The sequence below is a fragment of the Brassica oleracea genome, chromosome C8, assembly GCF_000695525.1.
Source record: "Brassica oleracea var. oleracea cultivar TO1000 chromosome C8, BOL, whole genome shotgun sequence".
Taxonomy (NCBI): domain Eukaryota; kingdom Viridiplantae; phylum Streptophyta; class Magnoliopsida; order Brassicales; family Brassicaceae; genus Brassica; species Brassica oleracea.
Window position 1 is genome coordinate 13,317,066 of NC_027755.1, and position 20,990 is coordinate 13,338,055.

The 20,990-nt window shown below is 38.5% G+C and overlaps 2 protein-coding genes across 2 annotated transcripts; both read left to right on the forward strand.

Moving 5' to 3' along the window:
• Nucleotides 1-12,203: 12,203 nt before the first annotated feature.
• On the forward strand, nt 12,204-13,223 carry LOC106309832 (auxin-responsive protein IAA1). Its single transcript, XM_013746969.1, has 2 exons — nt 12,204-12,569; nt 12,660-13,223. The coding sequence occupies exons 1-2, from the start codon at nt 12,394-12,396 to the stop codon at nt 13,000-13,002; spliced, it is 519 nt and encodes a 172-aa protein (XP_013602423.1). The 5' UTR covers nt 12,204-12,393; the 3' UTR covers nt 13,003-13,223.
• A 1,767-nt stretch (nt 13,224-14,990) lies between these two features.
• On the forward strand, nt 14,991-19,578 carry LOC106312247 (acylamino-acid-releasing enzyme-like). The gene is made up of 16 exons (XM_013749689.1): nt 14,991-15,180; nt 15,342-15,517; nt 15,591-15,903; nt 15,981-16,397; nt 16,494-16,568; nt 16,697-16,835; nt 16,920-17,071; nt 17,165-17,247; nt 17,346-17,467; nt 17,558-17,636; nt 17,754-17,934; nt 18,025-18,208; nt 18,278-18,469; nt 18,568-18,636; nt 18,720-18,796; nt 19,305-19,578. The coding sequence occupies exons 1-16, from the start codon at nt 15,044-15,046 to the stop codon at nt 19,369-19,371; spliced, it is 2,463 nt and encodes an 820-aa protein (XP_013605143.1). The 5' UTR covers nt 14,991-15,043; the 3' UTR covers nt 19,372-19,578.
• Nucleotides 19,579-20,990: the final 1,412 nt, after the last annotated feature.

Consider the following 20,990-nt stretch of genomic DNA (forward strand, 5'->3'; position numbering starts at 1 on the left):
GTAGCAAATCATCTCTGTCGCCATTCCATAGGTTCAGAGAGACGTCCATAGTCCAACAGAGTGCTAGTAGCCTCCACGGACAACCCTCTTTCATTCCCCTTCAAGTGATCCAGGAGCAAAAGCCATACCCAGGCTGCACCAAGTGGTATCAGAGCCACTTGAAGGTTTAGGTTTTAATGATTTTGACCTAGGAGCACGAATTATCCAGCAATCTTCAATGTCTTCTCATAAGAGGCAGGGAGATCAGGCTATACAACCAGCAACAAGGAAGAGAGTTGCAGCAAACCAGACCTTGATCTTTAGTGAACAGCAACTGGATGACCTAGCAGCCGAAATCTTCAATCAGATCATGAGAGGACGTGGCAGCAAGCAAAGGTGGGAGAGATCTGACCTAAAAACGTCCAAGGAGAGAAATTTACTTGCTTTGGATCAGTTTGGGCGCTGGTCTAGGGTTCCACCAGAGACAAGAGAGAATATCCAGCTAGTTCCTGAGCTATCAACAAGCAAGGTTTGCAAAACAGGAAAACAAACTTCTAAGCCATGCTCACAAACGGCGGAGAAGGAACCTGAGAAGGTACCTGAGATTGAATCAATCCTAAACATTCCTTTTCAAGGAGAACATTCAGTACTTCCACTGAAGCAAGAGGAGCACGTACCAGTAGCCTTGAGTGGTCATACCCTTGATCTAACCGAGGATAAAGAGGAAGAAAAACTTGATGCGGCGCTTGTAGTTCTTAAGGAGTCATATGCGACTTTGATTGAACAAGGTGGATTCATTAGATATGCTTCTGACTATTCACTGATCAGGCCTCTTGTTTGTGTGAAATTCAGTCTCATGGACCACTTAAAACTTGTCAAAGAGCTGCACAACTTCATCTTTGAACCAGGAGGAAAGCTATATGAGTTTAAGAGCAACAACAACATTCTGGTGCAAAGCGCAACAACAAATTTGAGTATGCACGAAACACTCATCTTCAATGAGCAGGATTTGAGGTCAAATCCTTTTAAAGGAAGAGGGGGGAGTGTGATGTTAGGAGTTTTCAAGGCTCCTAAGACAAATGTTGTAGTATAAATGATTGTCGAACCAGTTATGAGAGATATGAAAGCACCGAGAATGCAAGTAATCACTTAATCTAAGTGCAACCAATGGTTTTTAAAAGGGTTTTTAAACTATAACTAACTAAAAGGAATAACTAAATGATACTTTCTTAACTATGGGAAAAGAGAACTCATGGATATAGGGATTAGACCTCGGGTGATCAAGTTTCGAACTAAGGATGGCAAACGTTCAATCAAACTATCAACAACCACCTGAGTGGGGAAGAAGGTTCTTAGTCAGTCATGAAGAGCCAGCATTACTTTCTGAGATGTCTTGTGTGTTACGAATCTTTACAGCCAGAGCAGTGTATGAGAAGCATGTTATGAATGCGTTTATCTTAGAAGGTTCGGATTTGAGGACAAATCCTTTTAAAGGAGGAGGGAACTTGCCTTATTTGGGTAGATAGGAAATATTGGGTAGATAGGCGTAGATAGCCGACTTGGTTGTATTGTATATTAGTCATACTCGACCTGTGGATTAGGGTTGTCGAGAGAATTGTATTCTTAGCATAAGAGTCGAGTTCGCTAAGCTTGTAAGCGAGTGAATAACACCAAGGGCTAAGGGGTAGAGGTTCTAGAGATCTTGTATTCGATCTTATGACGTGTGAGGCTAGGGGAGCAAGTCAAGAAGGGTCTTGATCTTGTTCGAGTTCCGTTTAAAGAGATACTTGTAAGTTCGCTTTAAAAGATTACTAGTAATAACACATATCTTTGTAGAAATATTCTCTGGTGTACTATGTGCTTTACTCTGTGAGGTAGTTCTTGCATTTACAAGTGGTATCAAAGCATTCACCCGTTCGATTATATAACAAGTGAGATCCTGCGGAAGAAATGGAGAACTATCATGAGCTGGTGTCAAGCACAAGGGTGATGTTGGATGGATCCAACTACGGACTTTGGAAGTCACGAATGAGGTCTACCATTCGAGGGATTGATGCTATGGCGTGGAAATCTGTGACAACTGGATGGTCAGAACCAAAGGCTAAGGACGTGAATGGTGTTGAATCCAACAAAGCAGAAGAACTTTGGACCGAGACAGAACTCAAGATGGCGAAGTTCAACTCCAGAGCACTTTCAGATATACACGCTTATGTTACAAAGAAACACTTTAAGCTAATTCAAGGATGTGAGACCGCCAAGGAAGCGTGGGAAATACTGCAAACTCACTTCGAAGGAACGTCAAAAGTGAAGAGCTCACGACTAGATTATCTAGCATCCCAGTTTGAGAATCTCAAAATGGGAGAAACTGAATCAGTTGAAGAATTCAGCTCACAACTCAGAGGCATAGCTCAGGAATCCTTAGTATTGGGAAAGAAATACAAGGATAAGAAGTTGGTCAAGAAGTTTCTAAGGTGGCTACCATCTAAGTATACCGCATACAAGGCAGCTATGTCAGTCTCACTGAATACAGATGAGATAAGCTTTGATGAAGTAGTAGGGATGCTGAGAGCACATGAAATGGAGATTAACGGAGGAAAGAAAGGAAAGGGAGTTGCACTGGTATCACAAGATTCAGATGACAAAGAAGATGACGATGATCCAGTAAGTATGCTTGTTAGGCGGTTTGACAGAGTCCTTCGTAGAGCCGAATCAGGTCAGAGAAGAGGAAGTACATCACAACGTGCTGTAGAAGGTGAGAAACGAATATCTGAGCAAGAAAAGAACGATCATAAAGCGGAGGTTCAGTGTCATGAGTGCAAGGGGTATGGACATTACAAAACTGATTGTCCAACTGTTCGAAGGAGAGAAATCAAGTGCTATAAGTGCAAAGGAATTGGACACACTCAACTGGAATGCGTCAACAATCAGAAGAGGAGACATAAGAAATCTATGATCAGAATTGATGAGATAGACTCAGAAGAAGACAGTGATGAAGAGGAGCTGGCTAACTTTGTAGCATTCATTGGCATCACATAGTTTATGGAAGGAGAAACTGATACTGATGATAATCAGTCAAGTGCAGATGGTGATGATGGAATTAGCTATTAAGAACTGTGTCAGACGGTAGTCCAGATTGGTAAGGAGAATCTATGTCTGGGTCAAAGGAACTTGATAAAATCTTGAGTCTGGGAAGACAGGATCAGACTTCTCAAGGTCTAGGATACACTGGGTATGGAAAGAGTGTTACAGAACCCATCAATTTTGTGCCAAGCTCCAACTCCAAAGGGAGAACAACAACTGAAGGTACTACCTCAAAGACTGGTGCTGAGAAAGTTAAGAATCTCCAGAAGGTGGGACGATCAGAGATTCAGCAGGAGAGATGATGTTACTACTGTGGAAAACCGGGTCACATCCAGAAGAAATGCTATCACTTTCGGGAAAAAGTAAATCAGTTGTTGAGACAAGGAAAGTACTGGTGGAATGGCTCTCGAAATCAAGTCTGGATCAGGAAATCTGATTTAGGACGTACAACAGTGAAATCAACTCAACGATCTATTCACGGAGGTCCGAGATGCAGCATGGCACTTGTATCAGAAGCAGTGGCATTGATATCCAAGGATGAAAATCCATGGTACTTCGACAGTGGTTGCTCTCGTCATATGACAGGAACACACAAGAATCTCAGAGAGATAAAGCCATTGAAAGGAGGTAGAGTCATATTTGGAGATGGAAGCCAAGGAGCGATCAAAGGCAAGGGAAAGACTGTTGAAACCAAACCACCTCTGAAGGATGTGTTCTTAGTCAAGGGATTAAAATCAAACCTAATCAGCATCAGTCAATTGTGGGATGAAGGGTTGATACTTCACTTCACTAGCAAAGAGTGCAAAGCTGTGAATGAGGAAAACAGAGTCATGTTCCATGGAGTACGATCTACTAACAATTGCTATGTATGGCAGAGTGTACAACAGTGCTTTGTTGCACATGATGAAACAAGTATGCGGCGTCAAAGACTTGGTCACATGAACATGAGGCATATGACCAACATCATCAGAAAAGGTGCAGTCAGAGGCATTCCTCAGCTGGAGGAAACGGAGAAGACTGTATGCGGACCGTGCAATCAAGGAAAGCAGGTCAAAGTTCAACACAAGATGATTCATGATATTCAGGCAAACGATATGCTTGAAATGGTACACATGGATCTCACGGGTTCTATGCAGACAGAGAGCATAGCAGAGAAGAGGTATGTTCTAGTTCTGGTTGATGACTACTCAAGGTTTACATGGGTCAGATTCATTCTTGAAAAGTCTGATACACTGAAAAGCTTCAAGATCTGGGCTCTTCAAGTTACAATGGGAAAAGACGACTGAAGCAGATTCGCAGTGATCATGGGGGAGAATTCCAGAATGAAGCCATGAGTAATTTCTGTGGACAGCACGAAATAGTTCAACAATTTGCTGCACCTAGAACTACTCAACAAAATATAATAATAGAAAGGAAGAATCGCACGCTTCAGAAGATGGCGCGAGCTATGATGCATGGTAACAATGTGAAGCAGAGGTTATGGGCAGAGGCTATTAGCACTGCATGCTATTAGTCCCTCAGAATTGACTCAGGAGACGATCACTCCAAACATTCAAAAAATACTCATCTAGCGATGTCATTAGGAACGTGAATGAAGGGAGAAGGTGTGAAGATCAACTTCAGAGAAATGGTGCAGTCTGCATGCTTTGTCTCAAATATTGAACCAAAAGACCACACCGAAGCACTTTCGGATGAGTTCTGGATTCAAGCCATGCAGGAGGAACTTGAACAGTTCATCAGAAATGATGTATGTGAGTTGGTGAAGAAACCATCTGATGGTCACATAGTTGGGACTAAGTGGATCTTCAAGAACAAGATTGATGAGAATGGAATTGTGGTTAGAAACAAAGCAAGATTAGTAGCTCAGGGTATTCGCAAATTGAGGGAGTTGATTTTGAAGAAACATTTGCTCCAGTGGCTAGATTGGAGTCTATCAGAATGTTCATTGGAATGGCATGCATCATGAACTTCACAGTGTCCCAAATGGATGTTAAGAGTGCATTTCTGAATGGGATACTGTCTGAAGAAGTATATGTACATCAGCCAAAGGGTTTTGAAGACGCAACTATTCCTTGAGTATGTGTACAAACTCAACAAAGCTCTATACGGGTTGAAGCAAGCACCTCGAGCATGGTATGAAAGGTTGACAAACTTTCTGGTTGACAAAGGCTACATCAGAGGAAGTGTCGATAAAACTCTGTTTGTGCTGAAGAATAAAACAAGGATGCTGGTGGTCCAGATCTATGTTGACGACATCATTTTTGGAGGAACATCTAAACAACTTGTAGATGGTTTCACTCGAGACATGACCAAAGAGTTTGAGATGAGCATGGTGGGAGAGTTGAAATATTTCCTCGGGCTATAAATACAGCAGACAGAGGAAGGTGTTTTCATCTCGCAAAGTACCTATGCAAAGGCACTACTGAAGAGGTTTCAACTGGATCACTGCAAGGAGGTAAAAACTCCAATGAGCTCGATAAACAAAAGTTGCAAAGATGAGGAGGGTGAACCAGTGGACACAAAGCTGTATACAGGGATGATCGGAAGCCTACTTTATCAGGCGGCTAGTCGACCAGATCTAAGTCTAAGTGTGGGGATATGTGCTAGGTACCAATCAAAGCCAAAGAAGTCTCATCTGGAGGCAACTAAGAGAATCATTCGATATGTCAAAGGCACAGTTAACCTTGGGATCTACTACTCAAAGGGATCGAATGAAAATCTTGCTGGATACTGTGATGCAGATTGGGCTGGAAGTGTAGACGATCGAAAGAGTACCAGTGGGGGGTGTTTCTTTCTCGGAAACAACCTGGTTGCATGGTTGAGCAAGAAGCAGAACTCTGTATCATTGTCTACCGTAGAGGCAGAGTACATTGCTATGGGGAGTTGCTGCACACAGCTGATGTGGATGAAGCAAATGTCTGCTGACTATGGCATGGATACTGGATCATTTCCGGTCTACTGTGACAACAAGTGTGCAATCGACATATCAAAGAATCCGGTGCAACACTCAAGCACCAAGCACATTGACATTCGACATCATTTCATCAGGGAGCTAGTCGATGACCAACAGGTAGTGATTGAACACCTTGTCACAGAATTACAACTAGCTGATCTTTTCACTAAACCTTTATATCTTAACCATTTTGTTACTCTTCGAAACTCCATTGGGGTTTGTGAGATGTAACAAGTTTGTGTAAGTGTACAGGGGATGACAGAAGAGCTGATGCAGAGGCACCCAAAGTTCAAATTTTGTCTTACATCAGAAGCGAGTAGTGGAAAAGAGCTGCCAAATATGCCGTCATGATCTCAAAAAGTACAGGTTTCGCATCGAGAGAGCAATCAAGTAACAAGAGGAAGAAGATGTCATGTGTCTCCCATCATCAAAAAGGGAGCACAAGAAAACTCTTGGAAAAGAAAAGAGAAAAAGAAAAAGAAAAAGACAAGAAAAAGAAAAGAAGTAACAACCACCAGCTCTCTCATGACGAATAAAGGTTGAAAACTGAGTCAAGACATGATAAAGGCATATTTGTGCGAAAGATAGACATGAAATAAGCCTGATGATCAGATGAGGATCTAGTAGAGCAAAAGAGTGCATATGTAGCAGAAGCTATGTCAGCCTCTGGATCACTCGACGAACAGTTGCCAACGGGAAAGGTAAAACAAAAATTCTTTTTATACTCAAAATTGAAAAATTAATCTGTGTGACACGTGTTCTCTCATTGCTTGTGTGTTTAATGTACTAAATGTTCTTTTGTCTAAGTGGTTGTGTCAGCAAAAGTCATTGAGTTAATATCACCAGTCTATGCCATCGAGTGTCACATTGGAACAGTGAAGATTCAGTCCGATCAAGTCATAAGTGGGCAATACGTATAGACATCAGAGAAACGGGGAAGAGAGATCGTGTGAGCCTAAATGGAAGATTTCGAATTTTTGAAATTTGAAAAACTTCCATTTTGGAGAGAGTGGGAGATATGGCGAATATCTAGGAGATCATGGGGTAATGTACCGAAAAGGAAATGATTACCCCTTTATAAACCCTAGACGCCAACTTATCTCTCTCATAACTCTCTTTGCTCTCAAAACTCAAAAAAATAAAATAAATAAAACTCTCAAAAGAAAACCTCTCTCTTTATCTCTCCAGAAATCATGTCGATGAATAAAAGCACCTCCGCCGCCGGTAAATCTTCAAATCCACCACCATTGAATCTCGTAGACTACTCTGATGATGAGGAGCAAACAACGCCACAACAGAGTCAGACGTCTCAACCCCTATCCGAAGATCTTCATACCGCAGCCGAACAACTGGATTCTGAGTCAGATGCTAAGTCAGAACCAGTGAGATCAACAAGGAAGAAGAAGAACGTGAAGGAGGGAAGGAGTAAACAAACCTCTGAGACGATTCCACATGGAGCTGATATAACTAAGGCCTCCAAAGAGAATCGAGGAAAAGCAATCGAAGTCTCCTCAGGTGAATCTGAGGAAGAAGATGACTCGGAGAACACTGACGCAGAAGAAGCTGAGGAAGTTGATGCTGAGAACGTGGAACCACCAATCAGTGTTAAGGAGAAAGAGAAAAAGAGGAAAGCTCCATCATCAGCAACCTAGAGCAATCCTGTGAAAAAATCAACCAAGAAAACCTATGCCTCAAGAATCAAATCTCAAGGGAAGGCCAAAACAACTTCAGGTGCAGAACGGCTCGCAGAGCAAAGGTATGCAAGTTTTGCCTCTAGAGAGATTATTCCAGAACGTTCTGTGGATCAGAGCTCGGAAGACACATGGGGCTATCTGAGTATAATCAAGAAAGGGCAACTGGAGAAGACTGTCACAGGCCTAGGAGGTTACATTCCTGAGATCGTGAAGGAATTCTATGCAGACTTGCCTGGTGAGATGACTGGAGGATCAGAAGTCATAGTGACAGTACGAGGGCAGAAGTATGAATTTTCTCCAGCTATGATTGATCAATACTTCGATGTTTCACCAATTCAAGGAGAGGAGCTAGAAGTAGAGGAAACCATGGATGAAGTTATTAGTGACGAGCTCGCTGACTTCCTGACCGAGGGGACACGGGAGATGAAGAACCTCACAACAAGCTCTTTGTCTCCATGTAAAGTTGCGCTTCTAGTCCTTGCAGCATACAACTGGGTACCTTCGTCTAACAAAAATGCTGTGTCCATTGATCATGCAAAACTTGTCTATAAATTGTTTCATGGAGTCCGTGTTAACATAGGAGTGTTGGTCTACAATCAAGTTCTTAACCTCGGAGTTATTCAAAAAGAGGGAGAAAAGAAGGACAAGAGGTGGTTGATATTTCCTCGTACTATCTATGGTGTGCTTCAGATGCAGCACATGGTGCAGCGAAGACCAAGAGAGAAACTTGTGGCTGTGATTCCATATAAGAAGGACCCTCGTCTGGGAGAAGAGTATCTCAAGAATAAAAAGGAAGCACGAGAGGCTGAGAAGAAGTCTCAGAAGCAGACCCAGAAGAAAGAGAAATCTGCATCAACATCAACTGCAACACCTACTTCTGGACCACCTCCAAGCACTCCTCGATCTGAGAGGACTGATCCTTATGGGTATGTGCCACCAAGACAGTCTCCGCGGGCTGCTGGAAAGTTCCAGATCATTCACCTCGGATCAGTTGCATCTCCAGGGCAACAGATAGATACGACCTCCGAAGCAATTCAACAACTTGCAACTGCGATGCAGACTCTGACGAGCGTCGTGGGACAGATTGCAAGCATGCTGTTCCCAAGTAAGTCTTCTATCTGGTTATTTATTTACTCTGATCTTTATGAATTTTAACTATGTATGCTCTCAAGCAGGGGGAGAAGAAGAGGCAGACGATCCGCAGTAGCAGGATGACCAGGGGAACTAGATTATGAGGGAGAAAAAATTAATTTTTTTTCTCGTTTTTTAATTATGGGGGAGTGAGAGATAAAACAATGTTATTGGTTTTTGGTGTTTTGGTTTTATGTTTATCTCTAACTCTTGAACTCGCATGTTTTGAACCTTCATGTCAATTTTAATGCATGTATTATTCAGGATATATATGTTCGAATGTGTGTGGTTGTTTGAGCGGATCTGTGCAGGTACTTGAGAGACATCCAAAGCTAAAAGGGGGAGATTGTAGATGCAAAGATCAGATGGACGTTCTGATACAGACGCAAGTACAGCAGTGAAGGGAGCAACAGAGAAGTGTACGTGCGGATGAGCAAGTCAAGATGAAGATTGCGACTTGAAGAATGGATTGCGGATCAAGGCTAAGTTGATACGAAGATATCTTGGGGAACAAGCTTGTAGAGATTCACCTTGGAGAAGGAAGATCTCACGATGGAAGTTTTCTAAAAGGCCTTGGAGTGTAAGCGAGTGAATAACACTAAGGGCTAAGGGGTAGAGGTTCTAGAGATCTTGTATTCGATCTTAGGACGTGTGAGGCTAGGGGAGCAAGTCAAGAAGGGTCTTGATCTTGTTCGAGTTCTATTTAAAGAGATACTTGTAAGTTCGCTTTAAAATAATACTAGTAATAACACATATCTTTGTAGAGATATTCTCTGGTGTACTATGTGTTTTACTCTGTGAGGTAGTTCTTGCATTTACAAAAATATCTTCTGCGAATTGATTAATATGTCAAAGTTGTAATAAACATATTTCAACATCTCCAGATTGTAAACAACAAGTTGGTTCTCGCTCAAACTGAATGACAATGTTACATACGGTTTGGCATTCAATTTTACATTCACTATATATAACAAACAATTTTATGACAATTTATATTTTTATATATATTATATTATAAAGTGAGAATGACTATACCTCTCATCTTCAGTAGAGGGAGTAAGAAAAACAAGATCGTTTCCTCTATTTCTGAATTCACCATCAACAATTTTAAAGTCAAGCTTTTGTGGATAATATCAGCGAATCTGGGATGATAAAAGTACAACAAAGATGATACATTGGAATGGACTGAACTATAGTGGATATACTTAATTTGAGTTTAAATACATTATTGGTTGTCCTCGTTCTAATAACGTTTGTCTTTATCTTAAAATATTTTATATAATCTCATTTTTTCCCTGCAAGTCATCAACAAAATAGACAACAAATTCATGAGAAATGTTATTTTGATTTTTTTCCCCCGAATAAACATCATACAAAAAGACATGCATTTGTACACGATACCAAATTATTATAAATTGCAATATAATAACAATTTATAGCAGAAAATTGTAAATTTAGTTAAACACTTAACCTTAGAATCAACCAAAATAAATTTCAATTGTACAACTGTACAATAACGCCGATTCACAAGTCATATGTTGGGAGAACATATATTTGGTGGAGGTATCATGGACTCCTACCTCTCAATTCAGTAGATGCGGATGACGTTGGAAAGATATTTTTGGATAAATCCAATTAATGGAAGCATGGAACATAAGATGATGAGAATTATTCAGAATTGGAACATCTCACATGGGTGATGGAGAATAGGTTACGTCATTCAACTTTTCAGAATTTTGGAACGGACTACATGATATCACCATGATTAAAGAACTTCATGCATGACCAAACTTCTTAACAGAGTTAGAAGATATAAAAACTCTTCAAAGATGTTTCCAAGCATCAAAGGTATCCTACATTCCTCTAGGGCAAAATTCAATTTTAGATTCTCTAATTAGAACTGCGAGATCTTTTTATAGTGAATTTTGTTTTATTAGTTGTTTTATTCCGGATTTGTTTGTTAAACCACCATAAATTTAAGTAACAGAAATACTATTTAATATAAAAAGAACACAAATATACTATATATTTTTCGTGAATGAAACAAAATAACAAATAGTTATCTTTGATCTGACTATTAGAAATTGAATTGACAGCTTCAGGGATGTTAATCCAACTATCACCTCCAAAATGATACAGTTCTAGTTCTGCTCTTCTTTACTTTGATCACCGATCATCCACCTCCTCGTCTCCCATCTAATCTAATCTCCCAGTAAGAGCATTATTATCCATGAGAACACTTCTAAAGTTCTTAAACAAAAAAATATCAGTATTAAAGTCTAATATACTTGAAATCTTTAATTTTAATCTTGAAATAAAAATTAGATTAACTAAGAGTTGACAAGTGTCTTTTAGTGCTTTCAAAATTGTTTCAGAAGCTCTTCATTAAGAACACCATTACATCCCCTTTCTTCACTTTTTATTATTTTGTTTTGTTTAATAGTGAGAACACATATGAGAACATATCTAAGAACATCCCATTGCAAATGCCCTTGACTTTTCGCTATCTCTATAATTGGATTCTGTTTTGCAATTTGATGTGTAAACTACTATTAGGGAAGTGTTAGAGATGGATTACATCCCTCCACAACGCCCATCGAATAACAGGTCCTAATCCAGCAAGTCGGATCGATTTGGTCGGTTCGGTGGCTAAACCTATCGGCTTGACCTTAGAGTATTTTTAGCCGGTCGAGTAAATCGGCTAAAAATGCCCGGCTTAGAGGGAGCCTTGTTCAGGTCCGTATACTCGGCCTCTCGCATCAAGGCCCAAAGGGACACGAAACTAGGGCATCTGGAGCAGAAATCCTATAAGAAGGGAAAAGGAAGCAACAAGAAATGAACTTTTGGGACCATTGAACACACTGAGCGGCTAGATCTAGGGTTTTAGGTTATCTCTTTGATCTTGTTACTCTTCGATCTTGTTGCTCTTGAATCTTCTTGTCACTCTTGTAACCTTTCAAACCAGATCTAAATAAAACGTCTTTAGTCATCCCATTTCTGATTTCTTCCATCTTAGTCGACTGAATCCCGTTCAAACAGGAAGGTGCACAAAAGCTAAAGCTAAAAGAAAAAAAAGATACAGAGCAAAGTAAATCATATCAAAACCTTGTGTCATCTACTCAACGTGTGGTTTTAGAGGTAGAGAAGTTCTCCCACCTTGTTCTTCCTTTTGTTGGGTCCTCCTTTACTTCATTGACCATAAGAGAAAGAAACGGCTAGGATCTCGCGTACGCAACTGGCGCAGACAAATCAGGACCGTTAAAAGTAACGCGTCCAAATATCTCAGTGTCCCATCTTTGTCCCCTTGCCTCTCACTTGCCCCCTCATCCTCCCGACAACGTCATAATTCCCATCTCCCTCCCCTTTAACCCTAATTTCAATGCACGTCTCAATGTATAAACTTATCTCTCTCCCTCCCCCATTTCTCAAAACCCAAGAAAAAAAACTCCATACCATTTCAAGAATCTTATCACAAACCCATCAAGAAGAAGAAATATAAGCTAAAGAAGAGATTGTAAGTTTGAAATAAGAAGTAACAAGCGTCCGAGTGAGAGTATGGCGTATGAAGAAGTCATCAATGAGCTTAACCTTAAGGACACAGAGCTTCGTTTGGGATTGCCCGGAACAGATGAACAAGCAGAGGTTTCTTGCGTCAAAAGCAACAAACGTCAGTTTCATCAAAGCAACGACGAGCACAATCTAAAAGAAGAATATCCACCTCCTCCTGCCAAGTAAGTTGAGATCTGAAGTTCTATTTTATAAATCTCATTCACTAGAGTCTAGAGATGTACTAACGATGAATCTTTGTTTGCAAACTTCAGAACACAAATCGTTGGCTGGCCACCAGTGAGATCGAACCGGAAGAACAACAACAAAAGTGTGAGTTATGTGAAAGTGAGTATGGACGGAGCTCCATATCTGCGTAAGATAGATCTCAAGATGTACAAAAACTATCATGAGCTTCTAAAAGCACTAGAGAACATGTTCAAGTTCACAATTGGTGAATATTCTGAGAGAGAAGGATACAAAGGATCTGGATTTGTACCGACTTATGAAGACAAAGATGGAGATTGGATGTTGGTGGGTGATGTTCCATGGGACATGTTCTCTTCATCTTGCCAAAAACTCAGAATCATGAAACGATCCGAAGCTCCTGCCTTTTGATCCTCTGTTTTCAAGGAAACCCTTTTTGTTTTTGGTAAAAGTTCCTCTTAGAGTCTCCTACTTAATTTCGAAATCTTTTAAGAAAAAGAGAAGTTGTGTACAATAGGAATAGACTGATCGACATAGTTTCAAATAGTTGTAACTGTAGGTTGTTAATTCTGTTATACCAGTTTTGATTATATAAGTTTATACTATATGATAATCTTATGCGATTGCACCAATTTACACATGAACGAATAAAAGTTTGTAACTTTTTTGATAAAAACAAATTTCCGCTAAATTTATTTATGTGAAATTACATCAAGTGCAACGATAACAAGAATACGATGAATTACATAATTAATATGAAGGAACAATTATACATTTGACAATGATTTTTCGTTAGACGCCATATTTGTCATCATGAGTGTCAAACAGATTAACTTTATCAGTTTTTTTCAGCTTATTCACTCTCGATCTCTTACAAATTTCATGTTTGGTTATCATCCATAAAACAAAATGGAACTCCAAATCTTATATCACAACATAATCACTATAAACATCAAAAATTCCTTTTGTTGTATAATATTGATCAACTCCAAATTTTGATCAAAATATATTTTTCTAAAAAAATTCAATATATTGATGCTTTCGAAAGGAAAAGAAATTGAAGTTGCCAACTTTCAAAGATACAAAGAACATGACCATACAACAAAAGAAATACACTTTCAGTTCTGAACCATTGTTTCTTCCATACCCATTCCCATGATTTCACTAATAGTTCTGTTTTGCTCATATATATTCCTAGGGGTTGGCGTTCGGATACCGATTGGGTATTTCGGATTTTCGGGTATTTCGGATTTTCGGGTATTTCGGTATAGGGATAGAGAACCCGTTCGGATATTTCTGTACTTCGGGTCGGGTTCGGATATTTTTAGTTCGGGTTCGGTTATTTTGAATCGGGTTCGGATATTTTGATTTTAAAAGAAGAAAAACTAAATTTTTCATTTTTAAGTTTCTTGTATTTAAAAATATAGATTTCACTTAACTGATTTTTTATTTTTATAAATTGAATGATTAATAGGTTTGAAGATAATATTTCAAAAACAAATAGATATTAATTTGGGTATTGTTTTTAAACTTTGAATGTAACTTTTGTTAATACGTAAAACAAAAGGTTTGACATGCATTTTAAATGAATATCAAATCATTTTCTCCATAATTATATATATACTTATGATCTTAAAATATGTGAAACATCAATATAAATATTTTTTAAAAAAATGAGCGATGTAAACTAGAAATATAACTATATAAGGGTAAGTATATATATGTTCGGTTATCTTCGGATATCCATTCGGGTTCGGATATTATCCATTCGGGTTCGGATATCTAATCTCTCCTAACTTAATACCCGTTCGGGTATTTTGCTACTTCGATTCGAATTTTTCAGATCGGGTTTGGATGCGGCTTCGGGTGTGGCTTCGGGTATCGGGTAAAATGTCCACCCCTATATATTCCTATACCATAATATATAGATTCTTACAGCTGTGCTGCTATTAATTCCTCTTTTTTTGGCCATTACACTCTCATCGTCAAATTGCAGTGGCCGAAAACAACTAGTAGCCTTAAATTCAACATATAACTTCTCCCACAGATTATCTTCCATTAATAAAAGGAAAATGAAAACTGTTATGAACCAGATTGTGGATGGCTCATAACCAAGAGATTATGATTTGATTTGTAATCTTTCCATTTATCTATGACGGTGTAATCTCCTATCTAAGGAACCTCTATGTTATGAATAAAAATAGATTTTTCCATTACTTGCACAACGAAAACTCGATTAAACCCGACCCTACCAGTATAATCACCGGAGAAAGCATCAACCAAAACAATAGTGATTTATTCTTCCGGAAAACAATTCCAGTCCCTAAATTTGATAATTTATGCCTAAAATAAAGTTTTGGAGATAAATGAAGAATATAAAATTCCAATAGAAGCACAATAATGGATGTGACATCGAAAGTTTGTAACTTTATAATATAAAAGATAGAGATAGATGGCGAGAATCTATACGCACTCTGCACTCACTTGCTCCACTAATTTGGGATTTCACTTCCGTTCCTCCCATCGTCATCTTCGTCGCCTTATCTTCCCCAGAACTCTCACTCTTCCACACGCTAAAACCCAATCCTCGTAAGTGATCTATGGGTTTATCTGTTCAATCCAAAAGTCTCATCCTTTCTGTATGTTCTGTTCAGTGTCTGATTAGATTGGTTGGTTCTGTTAAGACTGTGGATGATGAATCTTCTTACTGGAATCGTTTTGTAATCAATTAGAGATTTTGTTTGTTTCAGTTGGACTCGAAGAAGGGTTGTATCCATGGATTCTTCTGGAACTGACTCGGCTAAGGAACTGCATGTTGGCTTGGACTCAGCTACTGAGGAAGAGTATGCCACACAGTCAAAGTTACTTCAAGAGTTCATGAGCATTCCCACCATTGACAAAGCTTGGATTCTCAGCTCTGATTCTGGTAATGACTCCAACTTGTAAACTTTGGAATCAAGATCATCTGACCAAATGAAACGATGATTTCACTTTTATAGGTAGTCAGGCAATAGTTGCCATGAGTCAAGCAAACCTTTTGGCTAATAAAAGGAGGAAGTTTATGTTATCTGCTCACATCTCCAAAGACGAAACTACAAGTAACCAATCTGTAAACTTTCACTGGGCTCCATTTCCGGTTGAGATGACTGGCGCATCGGCCTTTGTCCCCTCTCCATCAGGTCTGAAGCTCCTCGTGATTCGAAACCCTGAAAACGAGTCTCCTACAAAGTTTGAGATATGGAGTTCGTCTCAGCTAGACAAGGAGTTTCATATCCCACAGAAAGTTCATGGCTCTGTATACCTTGATGGATGGTACCAGACTTTTCCTTTTAGCTGTTTTTTAGCTATTGGAGAAGTGAGTAAAGGTTACGTGTGTGTGTATGATGCAGGTTTGAAGGGATCTCTTGGAACTCAGATGAGACTCGTGTTGCTTATGTCGCAGAGGAACCATCTCCTCCCAAACCTACATTTGACCATCTTGGTTATTACAAGAAAGAAACTTCTTCGGACAAGGATATTGGAAGCTGGAAAGGTCAAGGAGATTGGGAAGATGAATGGGGAGAAGCGTATGCCGGAAAAAAGCAGCCTGCCCTGTTTGTTATCGATGTTGACAGTGGAGAGGTGGAGCATATCAAAGGAGTTCCAAGATCGATAAGTGTCGGACAGGTTGTTTGGAGTCCAAACAGTAAAGGCTCCGCTCACTACTTAGTTTTCGCTGGATGGTTAGGAGATAAAAGAAAGCTTGGTCTCAAGCACTGCTACAATAGACCATGTGCCATTTACGCAGTTAGATGCCCAGAACCAAAGTGAGCTTTTGTTTTTGGCTTCTAGAAGACAACTTGATCACTCCTTTATTTCGAAAAAGTATTTGACAGAGAGTTTTGTCTTTACTTGTGTTCCAGAGATGATGCTAACGAAGCATTCCCTATTCATAATTTGACTAAAAGCATAAGCAGCGGTTTTTGCCCACGCTTCAGGTTTACATCTTATGACACTTTCTCTTGCCTTCTAAAAGCATTGTTCTCCTTGTTACTCTGTTTATCTAACTGAGCCATATGTTAAAAGACTTACTCTCTTCACCATACATTTATTCCTTCTCTCACAGCAAAGATGGCAAGTATCTTCTGTTTTTATCCGCAAAGGCCGCTGTGGATTCTGGGGCACATTGTTCAACTGAGTCACTTCACAAGATTAGCTGGCCAAGCGATGGGAAACTTCCTGAATCAACTAATATCGTTGATGTGGTGCGATTTATATAGACCCTTTGTCTTTCTTTATCTCCCTATAGATGTTTTTAAACTTTCTTCTAATTTTATTTGATGATGCAGATTGAAGTTGTCAATTGTCCTGATGATGGTTGTTTCCCTGGGCTCTACGTCACCGGACTTTTGAGTGATCCGTGGCTGTCAGATGGACATACTCTTATATTGTCTTCCTACTGGCGAAGTTGTAGAGTAATACTCAGCTTAAATTTGATAAGGTGAGTGATGAGTGAATATGAGAAGTTTTCAAAATTATCTTCTGCTGCTGCGGTAATTGATGATACAATTCTTTTATCTTGGGGGCATTACAGTGGTGAACTGTCACGTGTCAGCCCTAATGATTCTGATTTTTCATGGAGTGTTCTTGCACTTGATGGTGATAATGTTGTTGCCGGTAACATCTTTGAGCAAGCTCTTAATCTCAGTTGCTAACCTTAAACTTAAACAGACACCAGTCTTGAAACAACATTGTATGTGTTTTTTTGTGAGAAGTGTCTAGCAGTCCAGTGAGTGTTACTGAAATCAAGTATGGAAAGAAAGTTCTTGATCCATCTGGAAAGCCTTCATGGCATTGGTCAAGTATCCAAAAACCAATATTTAAATGCTCTGAGAAGGTAAATATCTTATTTGCCAAATCCTCTTTGATGCAAATGATGTTAAGATCTTCATGTGTTCATCTTTTTGTTTTTATTATACTTCTGCAGGTGACGTCAGGGCTTTCATCTCTTCAGTTTAAAATTCTGAATGTTCCAGTCAGTAATGTATCTGAATGTCTCACAGAAGGTACTTTTAACACTTAATCTTTGCTTTTACAAACAAGATATTCATTACAAGTTGTTTTAGTTTTTGGTTTGATAAACATTCTTGACTTATTTCCATACGATCATCAACACATCGCAGGGGCCAAAATACCTTTTGAAGCTATATATGTATCGTCTTCAAAGACCAAGGAGAATGGGAAATGTGATCCTTTGGTTGTTGTCCTCCATGGAGGCCCTCATACAGTTGCGCCATGCAGCTTTTCCAAGCAGTTGGCATATCTCTGCTCAATTGGATACAGTCTGCTGATTGTAAATTACAGGTTCACATTTACATCTCTCATATCCTCACTAAGTTACCAACAACCAACCTTCTTCTAGTGATTCTAACTTAGTCTTTGGTGAATTGAAAGGGGTTCGTTGGGATTTGGGGAAGATGCTCTGCAGTCTGTACCTGGAAAAATTGGATCACAGGACGTGAACGATGTGCTCTCTGCGGTAGATCATGCCGTTGAGATGGGACTTGCAGACCGGTCTAGAATAACCGTGCTAGGTGGTTCTCATGGTGGGTTTCTCACAACACACTTGATTGGCCAGGTACTGTTATTCACTCTCACCTTTATAGTGATGGCAATCACCATTCTTATACTAAAAGCTTTGGTATAGGCGCCGGATAAGTTTGTGGCAGCAGCTGCGAGGAATCCTGTATGCAACATTGCATCGATGGTTGGGATTACGGATATACCTGATTGGTGTTTCTTTGAAGCTTATGGTGACCAGACTCACTACACTGAAGCCCCCTCACCTGAAGACATGTCTCTGTTTCATCAAATCTCTCCTATATCATACATCTCAAAGGTTAACACTTAACAAAACCACTTCCATTCTTTGATAAGTTTTGATGACATCCTATATTTAATTATTCTTCTTGTGTACTTTTTTTTTTACTTGTGCAGGTGAAAACACCCACTCTGTTTCTTTTGGGAACTGCGGATCTCCGTGTTCCTATTTCAAATGGATTTCAAGTAAGATCAGTCTTCAACTTGGTTAAGTTAGTAGATCTCAAACTCATTGGTGATGTTTAATTCAGTGTTCTTGGTTTGTGTAGTACGTTAGGGCGTTAAAGGAGAAAGGAGTCGAGGTTAAAGCCTTAGTCTTTCCTAATGACAATCATTCTCTAGACAGGTAAAAAAAGCTAAAACAAAAATGTGAGAAAGTTTTGAATTTTAAAAGCATGTTTAGTTTTAGTTTGAGAAAAAGACAAAAATAGCACTAAATCAAGTTTTTGTTCCCAAACTAGCACTCAAGGTCAAAAGTCACAAAAATATCACTTAATGTTTTATCAAAAGTCACAAACTTAGGGTTTAGAGTTAAAGGGTGGGGTTTAGGATTTAGGGTTTAGGGTTTAGAGTTTAGGGTTTAGGGTTTAGAGTTGAGAAATGAGGTTTTGGGGATAAGATTTCAAATTTTGAAAAATAAAAAAATTAAAATTTTCAAATGATAAATTTAGAAAGGTGCTATTTTGGTCATTTTAGTTTTTGAGTGCTATTTTTGTGATATAAACGTAGAAATGTGCTATTTTGGAGATTTGCCCTTTTAGTTTAGTCGAGGTTACAGCTAAAACAAAAATGTGAGAAAGTTTTGAATTTTAAAAGCATGTTTTTTTGCAACTTGTGATTGTTTATTTTTGCAGACCGCAGACGGATTATGAAAGCTTTCTCAACATTGCTGTCTGGTTCAACAAGTACTGCAAGCTGTGAACACCTTGTGATTGTTTGTAATCGTAATAAGTGAAGTGAAAATAAAAGTACTTTTAAATCAAATAAATATATGGTTCACTGTGTAGCTTGGCTTATCTTTGGATGCTTGTAAGTTAACAAAGACAAGGCGTCCGGTCTAGAGTCTAGACTTTACAGTAAGGGTAGCTTCAAGGGTGTTTTCTGCAATTTGAAAAATTAAGGGGAAAATTTAAACTCTTAAAAAACCAAAGAATAGAAAAGAATAATGCATTTTTTAACATTTCTAAGAAATTTTACCATTCATAAGGAATCTTTTCTCATTTCCATTCCCTCTCATTTGTTTTATTGTATAGAAATATAAAACAATTTTTTTTTCGCTAAATATGATAAAGAATTATTATTCCTCATCATGTCTATAATTTTATTTATTTCTGTTCATTTCCTATATGTCCCTAATATTTCTGTGATGGTTACTAGTTAGACCATTAATATATATAGTTTACTAATTTTATACCTGAGCGTTTGGGTCGGTTCTGTTAAGGTCCGGCTCCTTCCAGTCCTAGATCCAGTACAGTACTTGAAATTTTTTGGTTCAAATTCAGATATTTTTCGGATCTGGATTGGTTTGGATCTACAATTAAAGTACATATAATTTCCAGGTCTATAGTAGTTAGAGTATTTAATATCTAAAGAGATTTGAATTTCATCAAAATTTTATCGAAATCCATCATATTTGTTTTAAATTTCGTAAAATAACCAAAACATAAACTATTAATAATTGAAATTAAACATTTTAGTTTCATATTACTTTAAAATGTTACAAAATAATAATAAAATATATTTCAACTAAACTATAAATTAAAATATATAAAATAGAACTAATAATATTAGAGTTTTGAATATTCATGTTTTCGTAATCGATTCTTATCGAGACGAGTATATTTGGGTCGATTTTTTTTGGATTTAGATTTATTCGGGTCGGTTTTTTCAGTTTTGGTTCTTTTAGGTATATGAATTTTGAGCCCATCTAGGTATTTATAAATTTTTCATTTGGTTTCTGATCCAATATTTTTGGTGAGTTGTAGTTTAGCTTTTCAGATCAAGATAAAATGCCCGTACATGAATTTGTGAAATATTGAAATGAGCTACAGGCAAGGATTCATGTCCATATGGGAGTCAGAAGATGATCATCACTTAATGAAACTAATGTGCCAACACTTGAATTTTGAGTAAAGGAAATTAACGCTATACTATTAGGAAATATCTAAATTAGGTTTTAAAAATAGAAAATTTCTATTTTGATAAAATCGGGACTATATATATATATGCTCATATGATAACAAGATACACCGAGCTTTCTTCTAAATTAAGATTTGCTCCTTATTTATTTTGAGAGCAAGATCTTTTTTTTTGGTTTTCAATCACTGTTCCAACAGCTCTACTGTACATAGATCAGGGTTAATCTGAACAACCAGCTATTGGGCAACTAATCTAATGCAAAACGACGTTACTTTTATTTTCGGTTTTAGTATATGTAAATCATACAAAATTCGAAAGTAGAAAGCAAACCCTAAGATTTTCCCCCCGTCGCGGCAAACCCTAAGACTTGCTTTGATGCGTGGAAACTGATCACAGCGAAG

What these genes read in the sequence shown, in the direction of transcription:
- LOC106312247 (XM_013749689.1), top strand. Translation starts at nt 15,044, where the DNA reads ATGGCGAGAATCTATACGCACTCTGCACTCACTTGCTCCACTAATTTG. An exon ending in CAACTAATATCGTTGATGTG is followed by an intron (nt 16,836 to 16,919) that starts GTGCGATTTATA and finishes TTGATGATGCAG; the next exon opens with ATTGAAGTTGTCAATTGTCC. An exon ending in ATCTGAATGTCTCACAGAAG is followed by an intron (nt 17,637 to 17,753) that starts GTACTTTTAACA and finishes AACACATCGCAG; the next exon opens with GGGCCAAAATACCTTTTGAA.
- LOC106309832 (XM_013746969.1), top strand. Translation starts at nt 12,394, where the DNA reads ATGGCGTATGAAGAAGTCATCAATGAGCTTAACCTTAAGGACACAGAG. An exon ending in TATCCACCTCCTCCTGCCAA is followed by an intron (nt 12,570 to 12,659) that starts GTAAGTTGAGAT and finishes TGCAAACTTCAG; the next exon opens with AACACAAATCGTTGGCTGGC.